Raw genomic sequence first — 23,064 nt, forward strand, 5'->3', positions numbered from 1 at the left:
AAGAATCAAAGTTAAAATAAGTTTCGTGGTTTATAATTCCGTGCAATAAATAGTATGCCCAAAAAAAGATTTTTAAGAGATGGCATTTCGGTAACAAATGAGATCAAACAGTACCCACCGTGCTCTGGGGCATTGAGGGCAAGCCATTTATGTTGGAGAGGAAGGACCTCAAGCTTGATGGTCCCACAGGTACTGCCCAGAAGCTGCGCAGCTTCCAAAACGCTACAGTTGTCCATGCTGATGCCATCGATGGACAGCATCTGGTCACCAGAATGGAGCACGCCACATCTGCATGTGGCAATGTTGGGCACATTAATTCCTGACTTAAAGCAAATTTATGAACCCACATACACCCTAGCTTTAGCGACAATGACTATCGTGTGCAATTCTTTCCGTTTTGGTATACATCTCTACTGTAAAAGCGAATTTGTACATTTATATATGCTTCAAAAACCATAAGAAAAACACAAAACCAAATCTAACCAAATTTTGCATGTGTTGTAGGGTACCAAAAGTATGGTTTCTGTCAGTGCAGCACATCTGTGGGAGGGGAGTCAGACTGGGGGAAAGACCATAAATCTCTATATAATATAATATGTATATATGTATCGTGTAGCGCCACTTGGTGTTAACCAGTATTACATATCATCTTTTTTAGAAAAGTTTATGCAACGTGACAATATGCATACGACAGGGTGAATGGAGCAGAATGTTTGTGAAGTGCAGCATGCTGTCTTTTGATTAAATGCATCAGTAAAGCGACGGGTAAAAATGCTGTGGGTGTGTGATATATATGTATACAGTTGCGGCCAAAAATATTGGCACCCTTGCACTTTTTTCAAATAACTCACAATTTTATCTAAAAATAAATTGAAATTGACAAAAGTATTTGGTCTCCACAATTATTTATCTCACTGTTAATATTACAGAACCTTTGTTTTGGATTCAGAACTAAATATATCCTTGTAAATCAGAAAATAAAAAGAAATAGCATTGACAAAATTATTGACACCCCAGACTTAAATTTGGTAGCATGGCCTTTGGACAAAATAACTGCAGTCAAGCACCTCCTATAGCCATGAATGAGCTTCCTCCACCTCTCTACTGGCAGTTTGTCCCATTCTTCATGTGCAAACTGCTCCAGCTTTTCCAGATTTGAAGGGTGCCTTCTCCCAACTGCTGTTTTCAGATCTCCCCACAGGTGTTCAATGGGATGAAGATCTGGACTCATTGCTGGCCACTTCAGAACAGTCCAGCATTTTGTTTTGAACCATTCATGGGTGCTTTTTTAAGTGTGTTTGGGGTCATTGTCCTGCTGCAATACCCAATGACCTTCGACGGAGACCCAGCTTTCTGACATGAGGTTGAACATTGCACTCCAAAATGTCTTGGTAATCTCCTGATTTCATGATGCCATGCACATATTCAAGGTACCCAGTGCCAGAGGCAGCACAGCAACCTCAAAGCATCACAGGAACCTCCTCCATGTTTGACTGTAGTGAAGGTGTTCTTTTATTTGAAGGCTTCATTTTGTTTTCTGTAAACATAGAGATGATGTGCTTTACCAAAAAGCACTAATTTGGTCTGATCTGTCTACAGGACATTCTCACAGAAGGATTTTGGCTTGTTCAGGTAGGTTTTGGAAAACTCCCATCAGGCATTCTCAGCAGTAGAATCTTCCTGGGTCTCCTACCATACATAGAACCCCCTTTCATTGAATTGGCGAAGGATGGTGCGAGTTTAAACTGTTTGTGGCTGCCACCTTGTGTCTGAAGATCGGCTTGAATCTGTTTAGCAGTTGATCGAGGTGCTTTCTCCACCATTCGAACAATCCTTCGCTGCAATCTTCGATGAAGTTTTCTTTTGCGGCCACGTCCAGGGAGGTTGGCTGTTGTGCCATGGGCCTTGAACTTCCTGATAACATTGCGTACGGTGGACACAGGAACATTAAGGTCTCTGGAGATGGACTTGTAGCCTTGAGATTGTCCATGCTCGGCTACAATCTTGTGTCTAACGTCCTCAGACAATTCCTTGGTTTTCTTTCTTTTCTCCATGCTCATTGCGGTACACACATTAACACAAAACAGCAGAATGCCTCCTTTTCTCTATTCAAACTGGTCGAATGAGCTTTTATTATTATATTGCAGGCACTTGCAACGCATCACAGGTTAGTTCAATTCCAAAGTGAAGGAGAATCACCTGTTTGAAATCTAATTATTTCTAACAACTTCTAAAAGGTACGTACTCCCTCAGTTTTGGGGCTAGCTCCACCAAATCCTCTGTGGAACGTTTTGGGATCCCAGCAGGTGTCCTAAGGTGGAAAGGAGGTTTCAGAAATTTCTCAATGTAATTATGATTTTGGGTTTCCACCCGTACAAAACTGAGTAAGCACAATCACGGACTGGCATTCACATTTTTCCCACTTACTGCATGTGGAAACATTCGGTGGTTAATATCTCAATGCAATTGTGATTTTGAGCTTCCAACCGAATGACGCCACTTTTATGCATCCGAAGGTGGGATGGATGTTGTGTAAGAATGTTGTTTCTGAAGCGTCTCCCCCAATGTAAAGTGAATGGGAGTGAGACTTTCCCTTCCGCACCTCAGAATTAAATCCTTCCACCCACAGCCCCTAAAATCCTCCTCCCCTTTCTCCCCTTCCCCTAGCAGCACATCATATTCTCCCCCTCCCCAATCTTGACATATTCACACCTTTCCATTAATTAATTGTCATATTCCCTTTAATAAATGACTAGTACAAATCCCTATGCGGAATTTTATTTTTCCACACATTGCCATACTGGTATCTTCACATTGAACTAATGTTGGAGCCAATGAATATCTGTTTATGTTATTTTTTAGGGATGAGATTGATTTTCTTATGACACTTATCGCCATCAAGAACATTGACAAACATTATGTTGGAACTTGCTTCTTGGTTTAAATATCGTTGTTGAGTAGAAATAAAATGATAAACCTCCCTCAATGTTCTGCTCTGAGCGCCTCCTGAGCCACATATCATTTTGAGATTGTAGTAAATTATTTTTCCATTGATTTATTGACATCCATTAAAATTTTAAAACTCATCAGTCCATATGTTTTATTTATGTTTGGCTTAGTTATTTCTTCAATAAGACCTTTTTGATATTTACCACATTTGTTATGTTTTCCATTTAAATGCAAAAGCTGTGATTTTCTCCACTCTTTGATTTGGTTAATACTTAGTTCTATCATTTATATACCAGTAAAAAGGTGACGATCCTCCGTTAAAATCCCACAACCCAATTGTTTTTTTATTAATTCTTATGCATATCTTATCACTTATACTTGTACATCTTAACTCGTACTTTATCTTGTATCTTGTCTTTGAAATATCTTAATACTTATGTATATCTTAACTCTTAAATGTGTTAATACATAACTATCTTAATACTTATATCCATAAGGGAGTGTGTCAATGCCATTTTCTAAAATAAATCTCATCATCAAAAGCCCCCATTTCCTTCTTATTTATTTGTTCTCTGTATAATTGATGTTTATAACTTCTTATCGCATTCATTTTTCTTTATTCTTCTTTCTTAAAAACTAAACAACTGTAATAATGCTCAAAGTTTATTGTTTCTTTGATGACATTTTTCTTTACCCTCTTTGGCTTTTTTAGAAGCACCATCCTTTGAAGAATCGTATTTATAAACATAAGTCTTTGCTCGCAATCCTACAGTAACTCATAATTGAACCCCCCAACTCATCTTTAAACTTTCCAATAACCTCTTTATTTTTTGTGGAGAACAGACGACTACTCGGTTTGCAATTGCTTGTGTCATAACTATTGGCATATTGTGTCATATCTTCATAAACATCCCCCATATTGATTTTCAAAATAAAACTTTCTGTATATATATATATATAAAATAGATTAAATCCATCATCATATTTCTTCTTTAGGTAGTTATAGAAGTAGTCTTACATTAACAACTTTGACAAGTCAAGAATTGATATCAAAGGGAGGCACAAAGCATCCCTCCCTTTATATAAGGGATCGTTTCTCTGTATGAAGTTTTAACATTGGGACTGAAATTACGATTCTCGGATTCTACTGCACAAAATTCCTATATAAATGGGTTTATCCATTTCAATACTCTCTTTATTCATATGAATAGCGCAAACATTTCTAGAAAACACCTCCGCTCTTTGAAAGCTTGGTTTATTAATGAATTTAGATGCCTGTTTCCAAGATGTAACGAGTCTTACGTTATGCCAATTTCTTACATTTTCCATAGTCAGCACAACACAGCATTATTCATTCATTTATAAAAGTCCTTCTCAAAATCTGTTTTTGCTTCTGTTGTCGTTTCCATTTTGAAATCAATATAGGTCTTTCACCAATGACTTTGTCTAAACTTTTAAATTCTATGAATTTTCTTCACTCTCAACCCAATAGATAAATATTGTCTCAAGTTCCTTTAATACATAACATAATTGTCTTTATTATATAACGTAGTAAGTAATTTTTCAGTTGGTTTGCCTGTAGTAAGAAATGATTGTTGATAACCGCTGAGCCATTCTTTTCTCGGACTTTCCTTATCAGGGGCATAGGGTAGGTCTTTATACTTGTTGTGTTCTTCTGGATATTACAAATCAACCTCAAAATAATACCCAACTTCTGCTTTATTGAATTATTTTTGAGAAGAAATAACTATGTTTTCAAAAACTTTTTCATAATCTTTCTCTTTTACCCATTTGAATTTTCCATATGGTAAAGATTGAAAGATAGCCCATCCATACAAATTGTTAGCATCATAATACATCAAGTAAGAACTGTCTTTTTTAGCATCATAGTTAGGAAGATATTTGTTGTTTGCTTTGGCATATTTTGCCTTCTCTATCATGTTCGCTTTGCCTTCTCTATCATCAAATGCATATCTATGTCACTGATTAATTCCAACAGCTGTTTAGTCATCTTTAGCATAGCACCCCAAGCCAAGATGGAAAATATTTACCTGGCCCCACCCACAAATGAGAGGTGTTTGCACATAAAATATTACTCTGTCTACCCTGTTTATAAATTACATACACTGTCTCCTCAGCATCACATGTGACAAAGGACCTACTCTGACAGGTCCCTGTTACATGGCAATGTAAACAACTCGAAACACACGAACCATACTACACTTACCACAGTCGAGCTATGGATCCCTGCTCTCCGTTCCATGTAACAATATACCGATCTCCACAGGAAAAGCTGGCCAACTTGATTCATCAACATTTATGGTATTATCGTTGCCGTTGTTGTTGTTCCGTTGTGAAATGGTTGCAAAGTCGATGGACTTAAGATTTTTTTGCATGCATTATCAAGATTTCTGGCAATCTCAAGCGGTCACTCCCAGAGATGTTTTGTGTAGCTCATATTAAAGTCCTGTATGTGCTGAATGAATGCAGGGTATATTAAGAGTAGGTGGGCTGTGGTGTGTGAAGCAGGGTTCCAGTGTGGGCAGAGGGGGTTTCCTTGTTTGTGAATCCTGTGGAAATAGTGTTTGAAGTGTGAGTGGTGACTGCAGCGCAATCTGACGAGATGTCACTGTCATTTCTCCAAAGAGACTTGATTCTGTGCCATGTATGTTTGGAGGACCAGCGTTTAGGATGTAGATTTGGAGGGTTGTGTCAGATTGGGTCGATGGGTAGGTGATTGTGGATGTGTTTTTTTAATGGAGGAACAAATTGCAAAACAATCTGGATGCCACCTCCATCACATGATTTCCAGCAGCAAAATGAATGGCTTACCCCCTCCCCCCCCCCCCTCTCACCCTACCCTCCCCGTTGGCTTATGACATCACATATCTTTGGATTCCAGAACTATCTGGTCAAGAAATATAAAGTGCAATGGAATAGTCCATGTTGAATGAGACTTCCGGAGTTAGTAATGTTGGGGTTAAACTAAGGCTGTACAACAGCTGATTCATTCCGGGTTGATTTAGTAATGTTCATCAATGTTCAGTTTAGAGGTACATTTGATGTTCTATCTACATATCGCAAACCACCTAAAACTCCATGAACTCAATAATCATCTATTTATTACATATTGTTACAGCCCGGGGTTCAGGTCCACTACGAGGGGGTTAACCTCCGTTCCCTCCCGAACTTACCGGACCTATGGCTGCCACGCACGAATAACTTCATACCTAGGCCGGTTGCGAACCAGCAACTACGAAAGCCAATTGGTCAGTCGCACGATAGCAGGGTCCAATAGTCTCACACCGCTTACCTGTACCACTTGACAATTTCAATCGGGTAACGTACTGTATGTACCCTCCGGCGGTGTACCACTTTCTTTTGTTCCTGGATGGAAATTTAGACGGCCGAGCAACCGTTGGCACCCGCCGGGCTGATGCTAATTTTGTTACGGCCGATCACTACCCTGGGTGCGAGCAATGGCGGACCAATGGAAGAAAAGACATTCACGGACAGAGAGAAAAGGAAACGTTTAACGATTTGATTTATTTACAAATATTTACAGTGAACCTTATCGATAGGAAAGAAAAAGGGGCACGAGGCAGAAACTTAGCTCATTCTACACCTTATTACGATCACTATGAATAAACCCCAAAGCACACATTCACGGGAAAGGGGGAGGGGAAAAGGAATGTTGGAAACTTGTTAACACAAAGACCACGATGTTCCAGATGCTTCTCCTCGCCACAACTTTTGTCTCGACCTCATCAACGAGCACCTAGCCGGCCAATGGCAGTCCCCAACACGAGCAGGTGAGAAGTGTTAGGAATCATGCAGAGCGAGCTCCAGAGACACGAAGAGTAAGCACGTAGTGATCTCGTGCAGAGTAAATAGTACGTCGTGGCCTCGTGCAGGAAGTGAGTGTCGTGCACACGTGCACCGAGAGGAAGTCCGATAGCCAACAGAGAGCAAAGAATACGTGCAAATCGAGCAAATTCCAAGGTGTAGAGGATAAAGCAGGCACGTGCTGAGGCCTACAGAATCTAAAGCGGAGAGTGAATTCAAACACCGGTGCATCCAGCAAGGTCCAATGTGAATGAGTAATGCAGGCACGTACTAAGTCCTGTGAGAGGGTCCGACCAAGAAAGAAGCACACGTGTACTGCCGACAGAGTCCAAAGCCAGGAGCGAGAATAATGCAGGCACGTGCTAGGTGAACCCGGCAGAGAGAGAAAACACATGTCCAGGCCTTTTTGTCCACCCTGGCGAGGGTGGGGCTGCTGTTCGAGGGTGTCCGGGCTCCCGATTGGTAGAGCCCGTCACTCCGCCCCCTCCGGCTCCTCTAAAGTTCCTCAGGCCCTGCTTTGTACATATCCCAATGGTCTTTGGCCTGTCTTCTGTTCTTCAAGACTTTGAATCAAACTGTGGATGCAATCTTTGTACATCTGCCTGGGAAATTATCCCTTATGGGTGGAGGACAGGTGTTTCTTCCCGGACACAGAAAGACGTACTAACCCAAAATAAGGTGAAGGGGCTAAGATAATGGTCTGCTATGAAATAACTATTCTCAGGGACCTTTATGGTGGTTGCCATTACTTTTTAGTGGTTTCCCAAAATCTGGTTATGAGAAAGTGTGAGGATTGGTGGGAGTAAGGAAAAGATGGGAAGAAATATAAGTGAATGGGAGGAAGGGGCACATGGGGGTCATGAGCTGGGGGTTTAATGATTCCTACAATGTGGCTAAAGGGAGTGGGGGCTAAAAACATTCCAATACTGTAGTGTTGGGAATCATTTTATGGCCCCGAGGTATTGTTGATGTGGAATATTGAAGCATTACTTTCATTGATTTCATGTATAAACAATGCATTCTCCATGTTAATGTCGACATAATAAATGACCAAACTTACTCAAATGTTTTTACCTTTAGTCTAAAGACTGCAATACCTGTCTGAAATGCTGGCTCTCTTTATCTTGTCGATCACAATGATGGGCTTGTGGCAAGCTGTGGGGGATGCCAGGGTAATGCCCAAATTTGTGCCTGCAGTTCTTGCTATCTCAACAAGCAAAGGCCCACAAGGGTTAGTGACGGTGTCTGCAGAAGGTAAAGCACAAAAGCTTGGTGTTTCAGGTATAGAGTACGTACAACTCACATGTCCAAAACAAAGCATGCTACACATAGGGCGTATTGTGCAGTTTTTGTCTCTCACCCATGATGGACACGTCATACTCTATCTGCAGACCTGCCTCGACGCTACACTTCTGAAGAATGACCAGAGCATCCCCGTGGGATACACCATGGAGACTCGTGCCATCAACACCGAGTAGTCGGTCTCCAGACCGCAAACTACCTTCCCTGTGCACCCAATAACTCAGGTTTATTTGACATACGTATGTTAGGCCTCATTATCATTTTGAAGCAATGCTCATGCTTTTATTCTGCCAGGATGGTGTGTGCTGCAAACAGGTAACCTTTCAGTTCCAGAAATTGCAATATGTTGGGATATTTCAGTGAAAGGTTAAAATAAAAAGAGATCTCGAATGTGTGAACTCCAAACATGTAGTCCAGCTTCTGAATTTGCAGTCGAGTCTCCCATCTAAATGTATAGTTCCCAGGCTTTAAATGTATAGTTCCCAGGCTTTAAATGTATAGTTCCCAGGCTTTAAATGTATAGTTCCCAGGCTTTAAATGTATAGTTCCCAGGCTTTAAATGTATAGTTCCCAGGGTTCGACGGAAGGAAGTTCTCCATTGCATTATGCATTCTCGCCTTGCTCCACAAATATATGATCAGCACCTGTGTCAAAAGTAGTTCATGGAATAATGACTATTTTGAAGAATCCAGGCCAGAATGCACCTTGCTTCATTACAGGTGCTTACCTGTCAGCAGGCCCGCCGGCTCGAATCCGGGACACAACGATGGGCCTCGACTTGAGCTTCTGCTCATGTGCTCCACCTGCAAACAAATGTGGCGACATGTGCAACGGAAAACATGTAACATAAACAACTAGAATCCGGGCACTCGGTAGAGCGCATACCTTCGCCGCAGCTACTGTTCTGTACTTGGCATGGGAGTGTATGCGATGTGAAACTTTATGTGAAATGCGATCGATTTTTAAAAATCAGAATTTGAGCAAATCTGTTTCATTCGTCTGTTAATATGCCTCCCCGATTGACAAATCTGCAATTTGAATTTCATTTGAGGTTGAAATGATTGCGGAGATCGCGTTATAGTGATGACGTCTTGGATGGACATCCTCTTCTTCAGTCGCTCATAACTTTGAGTGAAATACGATCGAGTTAAAAATAGTCAGAATTTGAGCAAATCTGTTTCATTCGTTTGTTAATATGCCTCATCTCTTGACAAATCTGCAATTATAATTTTTTTTGTAAGAAAACTCCAATCTTCGAGAATGAACATATTCCTGTGCCGCTCGTGTCCTCATGTGGCTGTGAAAATGATCATGTCCCTCTCGTGGCCTCACGTGGCTGTGAAAATGGTCATGTTCCTCTTGTGTCCTCACGTGGCTGTGAAAATGGTCATGTTCCTCTCATGTCTTCCCTTGGCTGTGAAAATGGTCATGTTCCTCTCATGTCCTCACATGGCTGTGAAAATGGTCATGTTTGTCTCGTGTCCTCCCGTGGCTGTGAAAATGGTCATGTCCATCTTGTGTCCTCACGTGGCTGTGAAAATGGTCATGTGCCTCTCATGACCTCACATGGCTGTGAAAATGGTCATGTGCCTCTCGTGTCTTTACGTGGCTGTGAAAATGCTCATGTCCCTCTCGTGTCCGTGAAAATGCTCATGTGCCTCTCGTGGCCTCCCTTGGTTGTGAAAATGGTCATGTGCCTCTTGTGTCCTCACGTAGCTGTGAAAATGGTCATGTGCCTCTCGTGCCCTCACAGGGATGTGAAAATGGTCATGTGCCTCTCGTGCCCTCACATGGCTGCGAAAATGGTAATGTGCCTCTCGTGTCCTCACGTGGCTGTGAAAATGGTAATGTGCCTCTCGTGTCCTCACGTGGCTGTGAAAATGGTAATGTCCATCTCGTGTCCTCACATGGCTGTGAAAATGGTCATGTGCCTCTCGTGTCCTCACATGGCTGTGAAAATGGTCATGTGCCTCTCGTGGCCTCACGTGGCTGTGAAAATGGTCATGTGCCTCTCGTGGCCTCACGTGGCTGTGAAAATGGTCATGTGCCTCTTGTGTCCTCACGTGGCTGTGAAAATGGTCATGTGCCTCTTGTTTCCTCACGTGGCTGTGAAAATGGTCATGTGCCTCTTGTGTCCTCACGTGGCTGTGAAAATGGTCATGTGCCTCTTGTGTCCTCACGTGGCTGTGAAAATGGTCATGTGCCGCTCGTGTCCTCACATGGCTGTGAAAATGGTCATGTGCCTCTCGTGTCCTCACGTGGCTGTGAAAATGGTCTTGTGCCTCTCGTGTCCTCCCATGGCTGTGAAAATGGTCATGTGCCTCTCGTGTCCTCACATGGCTGTGAAAATGGTCATGTTCCTCTCGTGTCCTCCCGTGGCTGTGAAAATGGTCATGTCCATCTTGTGTCCTCACGTGGCTATGAAAATGGTCATGTTCCTCTCATGTCTTCCCTTGGCTGTGAAAATGGTCATGTTCCTCTCATGTCCTCCCGTGGCAGTGAAAATGGTCATGTTTGTCTCGTGTCCTCACGTGGCTGTGAAAATGGTCATGTCCATCTCGTGTCCTCACGTGGCTGTGAAAATGGTCATGTGCCTCTCATGACCTCACATGGCTGTGAAAATGGTCATGTGCCTCTCGTGTCTTTACGTGGCTGTGAAAATGCTCATGTCCCTCTCGTGTCCGTGAAAATGCTCATGTGCCTCTCGTGGCCTCCCTTGGTTGTGAAAATGGTCATGTGCCTCTTGTGTCCTCACGTAGCTGTGAAAATGGTCATGTGCCTCTCGTGCCCTCACAGGGATGTGAAAATGGTCATGTCCCTCTCGTGCCCTCACATGGCTGCGAAAATGGTAATGTGCCTCTCGTGTCCTCACGTGGCTGTGAAAATGGTAATGTGCCTCTCGTGTCCTCACATGGCTGTGAAAATGGTCATGTGCCTCTCGTGCCCTCACAGGGATGTGAAAATGGTCATGTGCCTCACGTGCCCTCACGTGGATGTGAAAATGGTCATGTGCCTCTCGTGCCCTCACATGGCTGCGAAAATGGTAATGTGCCTCTCGTGTCCTCACGTGGCTGTGAAAATGGTCATGTGCCTCTCGTGCCCTCACATGGCTGTGAAAATGGTCATGTGCCTCTCGTGCCCTCACGTGGATGTGAAAATGGTCATGTGCCTCTCGTGCCCTCACATGGCTGCGAAAATGGTCATGTGCCCCTCGTGCCCTCTCGTGCCCTCACGTGGATGTGAAAATGGTCATGTCCCTCTCGTGTCCGTGAAAATGCTCATGTGCCTCTCGTGTCCTCCCTTGGTTGTGAAAATGGTAATGTTCCTCTCATGCCCTACCTTGGCCGTGAAAATGGTCATGTGCCTCATGTTTCCTCACGTGGCTGTGAAAATGGTCATGTTCCTCTCGTGCCCTCACGTGGATGTGAAAATGGTCATGTGCCTCTCCTGTCATCACGTGACTGTGAAAACGGTCATGTGCCTCTCGTGTCCTTATGTGGCTGTGAAAATGGTCAAGTGCCTCTCCTGTCATCACGTTGCTGTGAAAATGGTCGTGTGTCTTTCGTATGCTCACCATTCAATGCTCGCTGAATAATATGGTTATCTAGCAGTTTACCTACCATTGGGTGCATGGACTATGTGAATTATTTACTGAATAAAGTACATGCTGTAAGTACACCTGATGCATGTTTGTTTGGTGTAACTTTGTTGCATTATGTCCCACGGAAATGATCCTAACCTTGTTTTGATTGATTCAAACATTAACATGCATGAATCCCAGGAATTCCCAGGAAACTGAAGCAGGGAATCCCAGGATGGTACGTGCATCAAGCACCCGTTCCCTCCATCTGGTAGGTGTAATACCCTCCATCTGGTAGGTGTAATACCCTCCATCTGGTCGGTGTAATACCCTCCATCTGGTAGGTGTAATACCCTCCATCTGGTAGGTGTAATACCCTCCATCTGGTCGGTGTAATACCCTCCATCTGGTCGGTGTAATACCCTCTATCTGGTAGGTGTAATACCCTCCATCTGGTAGGTGTAATACCCTCCATCTGGTAGGTGTAATACCCTCCATCTTGTAGGTGTAATACCCTCCATCTTGTAGGCGTAATACCCTCCATCTGGTAGGTGTAATACCCTCCTTATGGTAGGTGTAATACCCTCCTTCTGGTAGGTGTAATACCCTCCTTCTGGTAGGTGTAATACCCTCCATCTGGTAGGTGTAATACCCTCCTTCTGGTAGGTGTAATACTCTCCATCTGGTAGGTGTAATACCCTCCATCTGGTAGGTGTAATACCCTCCATCTGGTTGGTGTAATACCCTCCATCTGGTTGGTGCAATACCCTCCGTCTGGTTGGTGTAATACCCTCCATCTGGTAGGTGTAATACCCTCCATCTGGTAGGTGTAATACCCTCCATCTGGTAGGTGTAATACCCTCCATCTGGTAGGTGTAATTCTCTCCATCTGGTAGGTGTAATACCCTCCTTGTGGTAGGTGTAATACTCTCCATCTGGTAGGTGTAATACTCTCCATCTGGTAGGTGTAATACCCTCCTTCTGGGAGGTGTAATACTCTCCATCTGGTAGGTGTAATACTCTCCATCTGGTAGGTGCAATACCCTCCATCTGGTAGGTGTAATTCTCTCCATCTGGTAGGTGCAATACCCTCCATCTGGTAGGTGCAATACCCTCCATCTGATAGGTGTAATTCTCTCCATCTGGTAGGTGTAATACTCTCCATCTGGTAGGTGCAATACCCTCCATCTGGTAGGTGTAATACTCTCCATCTGGTTGGTGTAATACTCTCCATCTGGTAGGTGCAATACCCTCCATCTGGTAGGTGTAATATCCATCTGGTAGGTGTAATACCCTCCTTCTGGGAGGTGTAATACTCTCCATCTGGTAGGTGCAATACCCTCCATCTGGTAGGTGTAATTCTCTCCATCTGGTAGGTGTAATATCCTCCATCTGGTAGGTGTAACACCCTCCTTCTGGGAGGTGTAATACTCTCCATCTGGTAGGTGTAATACTCTCCATCTGGTAGGTGCAATACCCTCCATCTGGTAGGTGCAATACCCTCCATCTGGTAGGTGTAATATCCTCCATCTGGTAGGTTTAATACCCTCCTTCTGGGAGGTGTAATACTCTCCATCTGGTAGGTGTAATACTCTCCATCTGGTAGGTGCAATACCCTCCATCTGGTAGGTGTAATTCTCTCCATCTGGTAGGTGCAATACCCTCCATCTGGTAGGTGTAATTCTCTCCATCTTGTAGGTGTAATACTCTCCATCTGGTAGGTGTAATTCTCTCCATCTGGTAGGTGTAATATCCTCCATCTGGTAGGTGTAATTCTCTCCATCTGGTAGGTGCAATACCCTCCATCTGGTAGGTGTAATTCTCTCCAGCTGGTAGGTGCAATACCCTCCATCTGGTACGTGTAATACCCTCCAGCTGGTAGGTGCAATTCTCTCCATCTGGTACGTGTAATACCCTCCTTGTGGTAGGTGTAATACTCTCCATCTGGTAGGTGTAATACCCTCCTTGTGGTAGGTGTAATACTCTCCATCTGGTAGGTGTAATACTCTCCATCTGGTAGGTGTAATACCCTCCTTCTGGTAGGGGGGTCAGTAAAGCACTTGTACCATGAGTAGTATGAAACGAGGATAATGAATCATTGTGGCGGACACGAAAGCACTGACGTGGTGACATCACCCCGCACACCAAGTGGGGATGGGCCACGCCAGGGGGAGAGGCGTGGCCTCACGATATACACGGGGCGCGCAGCCCTGAGCAGTTTAGTGCTGCAGTTTGAGTACTTTGAATAAAGACTCTTTTATGAACCGCGTTGTCCGCTTGCTCCTTGCGTAAGCATTAGCGCGCGCAGCATCGCGCTTTATATGGTGACCTCGACGTTGGATCTGCCGTAGCGATCCTTCCGAACACGACGCCATTGCAATGGCAAACGACAAGGCAATGGCGATTAAACTTCCCGAATTTTGGGAGGCCCAGGCCGAAGTCTGGTTCGTTCAAGCCGAAGCCCAATTTCAGCTTCGGCGCCTCACCGGTGACGACACGCGCTACTGCCATGTCGTCGCCGCCCTCGGGCCCGGCACGGCCGCTCGAGTTGTGTCCGTCCTTCGCCACCCACCGGACGGCCACAAGTACGAGGCACTCAAGAGGCTACTCCTAGCCACGTTCGGCCTCACGGACGACGCACGGGCCGACCGCCTCCTGGATCTCCCCGAGCTCGGCGACACGCGCCCGTTGGTCCGAATGGACCATATGCTGTCACTGTTGGGCGACGAAGCCCCCGGTTCTCTATTCCGGGCGCTTTTCCGTCGCCAACTTCCAGCGCAGGTTCGCCTCGCGTTGGCCGGGACCGTGCTAACGGAACCCCGAGCATTGGCCGCCGTGGCGGACAGGTACTTCGCAGCTTCGGACACGCGGGCGAGAGTCGGTGCAGCCGTCACGGACCTCGAGGCTGTTGCTGCTGATGCTGCTGATCCACAGCATCAGCTTACACAGCATCAGCAGCATGCTGATATGCCCCTCGTGACCGCCGCCACGCCCCGCCCACCGCCACGGCGAAAACCGCCAACTCCACCGGCCTGGCGGAGCCAGCCACACTCCTCCAGCTCCACCACCTGGTGCTGGTTCCACGCCAAGTTTGGCCACGAGGCTCGGCAATGTCATCCGCCATGCTCCTTCAACAGGTCGGGAAACGCCCGGGCCGGCGCTCAATAGTGGCGATGAGCAGTTCGAGCAGCCTGCTGTTCATAACGGACACCTTCTCCGGGCACCGTTACCTGTGCGACACGGGAGCGCAGGTGAGTGTCGTTCCCGCCAGTACGTCAGACAAGCACGCCGCGGGCGGGGGCCCCGCGCTGCTTGCCGCGAACGGGACACCCATCCGTACGTACGGAAAACGCTGCCTCTCTCTGCGGTTCGGAGGGCAGGTTTTCCGATGGACGTTCGTCACCGCCGACGTGCCCATGGCACTGCTTGGCGCGGACTTCCTGTGCGCTAATGGGCTCCTGGTCGACGTAAAGCGCAGACGTCTTGTCCAGGCCGAGACGTTCAGCTCGCTCGCTTGTGCGCTGCCCAGCTCGTCGAGCAGCTCAACGAGCGGCTTGCCAAGCGGCTTGCCGAACGGTTCGGTTCCGGCCACGTTGATCTGTACGCTTCCGGCAGCAGACGCATTCACCCGCCTCCTCGCCGGCTTCCCGGCCCTCATGCGGCCCACCTTCTCGGCGGGGGCCGTCAAGCACGGGGTGGCCCATCACATCCCCACCGTCGGGCCACCGGTCTACGCCCGGGCACGCCGCCTCGAGCCGACGAAGCTGGCGGTGGCAAAAGCGGCGTTCGCTACCCTGGAGCGACTCGGCATCGTTCGGCGCTCAGAGAGCGCTTGGGCGTCGCCGCTGCACATCGTGCCGAAGCCGGCGGGGGATGGCGACCGTGCGGGGACTCACGCCGTCTCAATGACGCCACCACTCCCGACCGCTACCCCGTCCCCCACATTCAGGACTTTTCCGCCCGTTTGGCGGGCATGTCCTTCTTCTCGAAGGTGGACCTCATACGTGGCTACCATCAGGTCCCCGTCAGGCCGGAGGACGTCCCGAAGACGGCGGTCATCACGCCATTCGGACTCTTCGAGTTCCTGCGGATGCCCTTCGGTCTGAAGAATGCGGCTCAGGCGTTCCAGCGACTGATGGACAGCGTCCTGCGCGACTTGGATTTTGTCTACGTCTACCTGGACGATATCCTCGTCGCCAGCGCGTCCCGCGAAGAGCACCTACGCCACCTCCGCATGCTCTTGGAATGCCTGGGCCAGCATGGCCTGATTGTGAACCCCGCAAAGTGCCGGTTCGGCGCCGCCGTAATCGATTTGCTGGGGCACCGTGTCACCAGGCACGGAGCCGTCCCCCTGCCGGCCAAGGTGGAGGCGGTGAAGGGGTTCCGCACCCCCGCACGATCAGAGGGCTGCAGGGGTTCCTGGGCATGGTGAACTTTTACCATCGGTTCCTGCCCCGTATCGCCCAGCTCCTGCGCCCCCTGCACGAAGCTCTCCGAGGTAAGCCGGGCAAAGGCGACGTTACCTGGACCGAGCAGATGGACACGGCGTTCACGGGCGCGAAGCTCGCCTTGGCTAACGCCACCATGCTCGCGCACCCGGCGCCCGATGCACCGATCGCCCTCACCACCGACGCCTCGGACTACGCGGTGGGTGCGGTGCACGAGCAATGGGTGCGTGGAGCTTGGCAACGGCTGGCATTCTTTAGCCGGCAGCTTCGCCCGCCCGAACGCCATTACAGTACCTTCGACCGCGAGTTGCTCGGGCTTCACTTGGCGGTCAGGCACTTCCGCCATCTGCTCGAGGGCCGTGCGTTCACGGTCTTCGTCGACCACAAGCCGTTGATCTTCGTGATGGGCAAGGTCACCGAGCCGTGGTCGGCCCGGCAGCAGCGTCACCTCTCGGCCGTGTCCGAGTACACGACGGACATCTGGCACGTCGCGGGGAAGGACAACCCAGTGGCGGATTGCCTTTCCCGGGCCGTCGCCCATGCAGTCCACCTCGGCATCGACTATGCCCGGATGGCAGCGGACCAGGCCGCTGACCCCGATGTCCAGGCCTTGCGGACCGCCGTCACGGGCCTCCGCGTCACCGAGGTGCCGTTCGATGGTGCGGGCACGGCCCTCTTGTGCGACGTCTCCCTCGGGCATCCTCGCCCCATCGTGCCCGCGGGCTGGCAGCGCCAGGTGTTTGACGCCATCCACGGCCTGTCCCACCCGGGCGCGAGGGCCTCCTAAAGGTTGATCGCCGACAAGTTCGTCTGGCATGGCCTCCGGAAGGCTGTCCGCGGCTGGGCCAGGACGTGCCTCGCGTGCCAGCGTGCCAAGGTGCACCGGCACACCCAGGCCCCGTTGGCCCCGTTGGCCCCGTTCACGGTGCCGGAACGCCGGTTTGACCACGTCCACGTGGACCTGGTGGGACCTCTGCCCCCCTCGCGGGGTTTCACCCACGTCCTCACCATGGTGGACCGCACCACCCGGTGGCCGGAGGCCGTGCCCTTGGCGTCGACGACGGCGGCGGATGTCGCGCAGGCTTTCATCGCCACCTGGGTCGCCCGGTTCGGCGCCCCCTCAGACATCTCATCCGACCACGGCCCCCAGTTCACCTCGGAGCTCTGGGGGGTGGTCGCGCAGGGGCTCGGGGTCCAGCTGCACCGAACCACGGCCTACCACCCCCAGGCTAACGGCCTGTGTGAGCGATTTCACCGCTCATTGAAGGCCGCGCTCCGGGCCACCCTCCGCGACGGCGGCTGGGTCGACAGGCTCCCCTGGGTCCTGCTGGGCCTCCGGACGGCGCCCAAGGAGGACCTGCGCGCATCCGCGGCGGAGTTGGTCTTCGGGCAACCGCTGCGGGTGCCGGGCGAGTTCCTCCCCGACTCCACGGCACCATGGTCCGCGGCACAGCAGTGCTCCGCTCTGCAAGAGACCGCCCAGAGGTTCGCCCCGGTGCCAACGGGATGCCACGGGCACCCACCGACGCACGTCGCCCTGGAGCTTCGCACGGCGGAGTACGTCTTCGTCCGCCACGATGCCCACCGAACACCACTGCGGCCCCCGTACGACGGGCCTTTCCGCGTGCTGGAGACCGGGGCGAAGCACTTCACCCTGGACATCGGCGGTACTCCTGACCGCGTTTCTGTAGACCGCCTCAAGCCGGCCCACCTCGACGTGGACCATCCACCGCCAGTGGCCCGACCCCCACGTCGGGGCCGCCCCCCTGCGGGCGGACCCCTGGCACGGCCCAGCCACGCCGCCACGCCGCCCCCTGGTCCTGCAGCCGGAGGCATCCCAGATGGCATCCCTGCATCCCAGACGCCGCCAGTCGCCAGGGGGCGCTTCGGCCGGGTCATCCGTTTGCCCCGCAAACTGACCCTTCAGGTGCGCGGGGATTCTGGGGGGGCGCGTGTGGCGGACACGAAAGCACTGACGTGGTGACATCACCCCGCACACCAAGTGGGGATGGGCCACGCCAGGGGGAGAGGCGTGGCCTCACGATATACACGGGGCGCGCAGCCCTGAGCAGTTTAGTGCTGCAGTTTGAGTACTTTGAATAAAGACTCTTTTCTGAACCGCGTTGTCCGCTTGCTCCTTGCGTAAGCATTAGCGTGCGCAGCATCGCGCTTTATCATGAAGTTTAGCTCGGCCATCTGTATTGTCGCTAGCATGAGAAGTGATGTGTTTTTTTCTCCGTTTTACCTGTTTGGGTTTGATGGAATAGTTTTATGGTATCATCAATATCATAATCATCAGGTTGAAGTTTAAACAAACAAATCATAATCGATAAAATCGTTTATACAAATCCATTTGAAGACCCGCATTGAAACCTCATGAGAACATATGAAACTCCTGATTGACTTGTGGTGTTTGTGGTTGGATGAAGAAAAAGAGGGAGGTGAAGAGCAGGGGTCAGAAGAAGGTTGTAAAGGGAAGAGGAGGAGGAGGAAGAAGTGAGAAATCAAACGACATTATTTAATTTGGTAGCGAGATCAGAACCCCCATTATCACACGACTCCCATGCCACATGTGCAGTGCAACATTGAAGTCTTCTCAAACAGCTACCTGTAACACCTTCTCCCACCACCACCGGTGGCACACCAAAGATGCTGACTACACGTAGACTGTTGTTCAGTTTTATTATATGGATGAGTAAATGTCAGATACACTTGGTTTATTTCTGATATGAGCAAGAATTAACATCACAATTCAACAAAACTGCCACTTCATGTTCAAATATATATGATGACAGATTATCAGTCGATCAAAAATACAAACAAAGATGTGCATCATATTCAAGTCTGAATCATGACAAATTAACGACTCTCACGGAGCGACGTTCAAGCCTTGAAAACAAACACCAGAAAACCACAAAATTATTTACCTCTAATGACAAATCCAAAGGTGTTGCATTCCTTGTACAGCGTTATTTCGGTGCTTTTCCTGATGAACCCAGAGGTGTTGCACACAGCTATAGGGCAAGGGAGAAGCACACTCATGTCATGGGAGCGTGCTGTTAATTTTGTCGAGAAATCACGTATTAACCATTTATTCATATCATCATAGAAGAAGCAACAGAACATATCAATTGTAAGCATGCTTCCCTCTGAGCTCCACCATTCTGAGTTTGAGACGTGGAGCACGTGACTGCTGGTTTGTAGCATTGCTAGGAGTGCAGTTGGATCCTTGCTCTAGTGCCCCCTGCTGGTTTGTAGCATCGCTAGGAGTGCAGTTGGATCCTTGCTCGAGTTCGCCCTACTGGTTTGCAGCATTGCTAGGAGTGCAGTTGGATCCTTGCTCGAGTTCGCCCTGCTGGTTTGCATCATTGCTCAGAGGACGGCTTGACACCTGCTCTAGTTCCCCTGCTGGTTTGCATAATTGCTCAGAGTGCAGCTGGACACCTGCTCTAGTGCCCCCTGCTGGTTTGCATCATTGCTCAGAGGACGGCTTGACACCTGCTCTAGTTCCCCCTGCTGGTTTGCATAATTGCTCAGAGTGCAGCTGGACACCTGCTCTAGTGCCCCCTGCTGGTTTGCATAATTGCTCAGAGTGCAGCTTGACAACTGCTCTAGTGCCCCCTGCTGGTTTGCATAATTGCTCAGAGTGCAGCTTGACAACTGCTCTAGTGCCCCCTGCTGGTTTGCATAATTGCTCAGAGTGCAGCTTGACACCTGCTCTCGTTCCCCCTGCTGGTTTGCATAATTGCTCAGAGTGCAGCTTGACAACTGCTCTAGTGCCCCCTGCTGGTTTGCATAATTGCTCAGAGTGCAGCTTGACACCTGCTCTCGTTCCCCCTGCTGGTTTGCATAATTGCTCAGAGTGCAGCTTGACAACTGCTCTAGTGCCCCCTGCTGGTTTGCATAATTGCTCAGAGTGCAGCTTGACAACTGCTCTAGTGCCCCCTGCTGGTTTGCATAATTGCTCAGAGTGCAGCTTGACACCTGCTCTAGTGCCCCCTGCTGGTTTGCATAATTGCTCAGAGTGCAGCTTGACAACTGCTCTAGTACCCCCTGCTGGTTTGCATCATTGCTCAGAGTGCAGCTGGACACCTGCTCTAGTGCCCCCTGCTGGTTTGCATAATTGCTCAGAGTGCAGCTTGACACCTGCTCTCGTTCCCCCTGCTGGTTTGCATAATTGCTCAGAGTGCGGCTTGACACCTGCTCTAGTTCCCCCTGCTGGTTTGCATAATTGCTCAGAGTGCAGCTTGACACCTGCTCTCGTTCCCCCTGCTGGTTTGCATAATTGCTCAGAGGGCAGCTGGACACCTGCTCTAGTTCCCCCTGCTGGTTTGCATCATTGCTGGAAGTGCAGCTGGACACCTGCTCTAGTGCCCCCTGCTGGTTTGCATAATTGCTCAGAGGGCGGCTTAACCACTGCTCCAGTACCCCCTGCTGGTTTGCAATATTGCTCAGAGGGTGGCTTGACCACTGCTCTAGTGCTCCTGCTGGTTTGCATCATTGCTCAGAGTGCAGCTTGACACCTGCTCTCGTTCCCCCTGCTGGTTTGCATAATTGCTCAGAGTGCAGCTGGACACCTGCTCTAGTGCCCCCTGCTGGTTTGCATAATTGCTCAGAGTGCAGCTTGACACCTGCTCTCGTTCCCCCTGCTGGTTTGCATAATTGCTCAGAGTGCAGCTGGACACCTGCTCTAGTGCCCCCTGCTGGTTTGCATCATTGCTGGGAGTGCAGCTTAACACCTGCTCTAGTTCCCCCTGCTGGTTTGCATCATTGCTGGGAGTGCAGCTTAACACCTGCTTTAGTGCCCCCTGCTGGTTTGCATAATTGCTCAGAGTGCAGCTGGACACCTGCTCTAGTGCCCCCTGCTGGTTTGCATCATTGCTCAGAGGGCGGCTTGACCATTGCTCCAGTGCCCCCTGCTGGTTTGCATCATTGCTCAGATGGCGGCTTGACCACTGCTCTAGTGCCCCCTGCTGGTTTGCATCATTGCTCAGAGTGCAGCTGGACACATGCTCTCGTGCTCCTGCTGGTTTGCATCATTGCACACCTGCTTTAAAAATGGTACGTGCTGTTTCCTTGTTTGATGTTCAGCATTTTAAAGGATAAAGCACGGACAATCTCCATTGGTTGGCATTCCTCCTTTGGAAATGCCCCGCTGATTGTGGTGAGAAAGGTGAGAAAGGCACCATTGTTATGATGTCAGTGGTAGCCAGAGTATCCGGGAAGTGACGGCATTTTCCCCAAGCTAAGTGGCTGTGTTGAGTGTTTGTGTCATCAGTATGTGTGTGTGTGTGTGTGTGTGTGTGTGTGTGTGTGTGTGTGTGTGTGTGTGTGTGTGTGTGTGTGTGTGTGTGTGTGTGTGTGTGTCTGTCTTTCCTTTCTTTTTTTCTTGTACACAAGTTCAAGGCTCGTGAAAGAGCTAACATTAATCACACAAAAAGTCAAACCGACACATAAAACACAAAATAAGGGGAGCGGTAGACAAGATGGGGAGAGAGGGGGAAGGACACAAAAACAACATTTGAGAGCAGGGACATAGGGAGAACTGTGGGAGAGAGAGGGCTTGGGGGGAGGTGGGAGAGGTATAAAACATATGGACACTGCAAGGACTTCCATGAAGGAAGTCCGTATTTCAAAGTGGGTCTGGGGTGAATTAGCGGGGGTAGAAAAGATCAAGGTTTTGGATGGGGGAAGATAAGAGATGGTGGTGAACAGCTGTTTTAAAGACCTGGAGGGAGGAGTGGGATTGAAGGGAGTGGGGGAGTTTGTTCCAGAGGCGGGAGAAAAGGGGAATGAAAGAGTGAAGGTGAGCAGAGAGCCTAGACTTTGGCAGTTTAACCATAAGAGGGTTGCAGGCAGATCTTGTGCAACCTGCAGGAATATTTGGGGGGACAGAGCACAGAGAGAGCTGGGGGAGCAAGGCCGGAGAGGAGTCGGTAGAAGACAGAAAGACCACCTACCTGCCTGCGGTGAGTAAGTGAAAGGCCCTCGGAGTTAGCTTCATCGCAGGAGATTCCAATGATTCTGAAAGCTTTGGTTTCAACGGCGTGAAGCCGAGCTAGGTGTGAGCCAGGAGCACCGGCCCAGAGGGGGGAACAGTATTCCATTGAGCTGCGGATGAAAGCGTTGCATGTGGTGAGGAGCTCAGGTGTGCCAAGGAAGGACTTCGCACGATGGACGATGCCCAGTCGGTGGCTGGCTTTGGAGGCCAGCTTGGAAATGTGGTTTTCCCAAGAAAGATCATGGCAGATAGTGAGACCTAAAAACTTGAGCGACAGAACTTCTTGGAGAGGATTGTTGAGAAAGTCCATGGGTGGGTTGTCCAGTCGGTCTTTTCGGAGAGACATAGTAAGAGTGTGAGATTTGTCAGGATTGAAAGACATGTTCCACTTGTTTGACCAGTCTGTGATTTTGTCCAGGTCTGCGGAGAGTGAGGAGGCTGCAGACTGCCGATCTGAGGGATGAGGAATGGAGCAGCAGAGAGTGCAGTCATCAGCAAAGAGATAGAGAGGATTTTCCAGATAGTCGGAGAGATCATTGATGAAGACCAGAAATAGCACAGGGCCCAGAACACTACCTTGGGGAACTCCAGCCAGAACAGGAAGGGAAGATGAGAGAAATCCATTCAGGGCGACACGTTGACTACGACCCGAGAGGAAGTCCGCAAGACATGAGTGGAGATTTCCATGAATACCATAGGAGGAGAGTTTGGTGAGCAGAGCTGGGTGCCAGACAGTATCGAAGGCACATTATATGTCAAGGGAGACAGCTCTGATTTCCTGTTTGGCATTGATGACCTCCATCCATTGTTGAGACAGCAGAAGCAACATGTCCAGAGTAGAATGACATGGTCTGAATCCAAATTGATGATCGGAGATCAAGCCATTGGAGAAGAGGAAGGATTTGATATCCGAAGCAATGATGGAATCCATGACTTTG

At 49.0% G+C, this 23,064-nt stretch overlaps 1 protein-coding gene across 1 annotated transcript in view; it reads right to left on the minus strand.

The window, feature by feature from the left end:
* The window catches only part of LOC137437443 (glutamate receptor-interacting protein 2-like), a 283,933-nt gene that overhangs the window by 193,007 nt on the left and 67,862 nt on the right, over positions 1 to 23,064 (minus strand). Inside the window, exons 6-10 of the mRNA XM_068131766.2 lie at positions 19,053 to 19,139; positions 8,825 to 8,900; positions 8,156 to 8,301; positions 7,893 to 8,040; positions 119 to 288 (exon numbers count right to left, since the gene is read on the minus strand). Of these exons, the coding sequence (XP_067987867.2) occupies positions 119 to 288; positions 7,893 to 8,040; positions 8,156 to 8,301; positions 8,825 to 8,900; positions 19,053 to 19,139 (627 nt within the window). The remainder of the gene's footprint in view (positions 1 to 118; positions 289 to 7,892; positions 8,041 to 8,155; positions 8,302 to 8,824; positions 8,901 to 19,052; positions 19,140 to 23,064) is intronic.

The sequence above is a fragment of the Myxine glutinosa genome, chromosome 12 (genome assembly GCF_964187855.1).
Source record: "Myxine glutinosa chromosome 12, kmMyxGlut1.1, whole genome shotgun sequence".
Classification (NCBI taxonomy): domain Eukaryota; kingdom Metazoa; phylum Chordata; class Myxini; order Myxiniformes; family Myxinidae; genus Myxine; species Myxine glutinosa.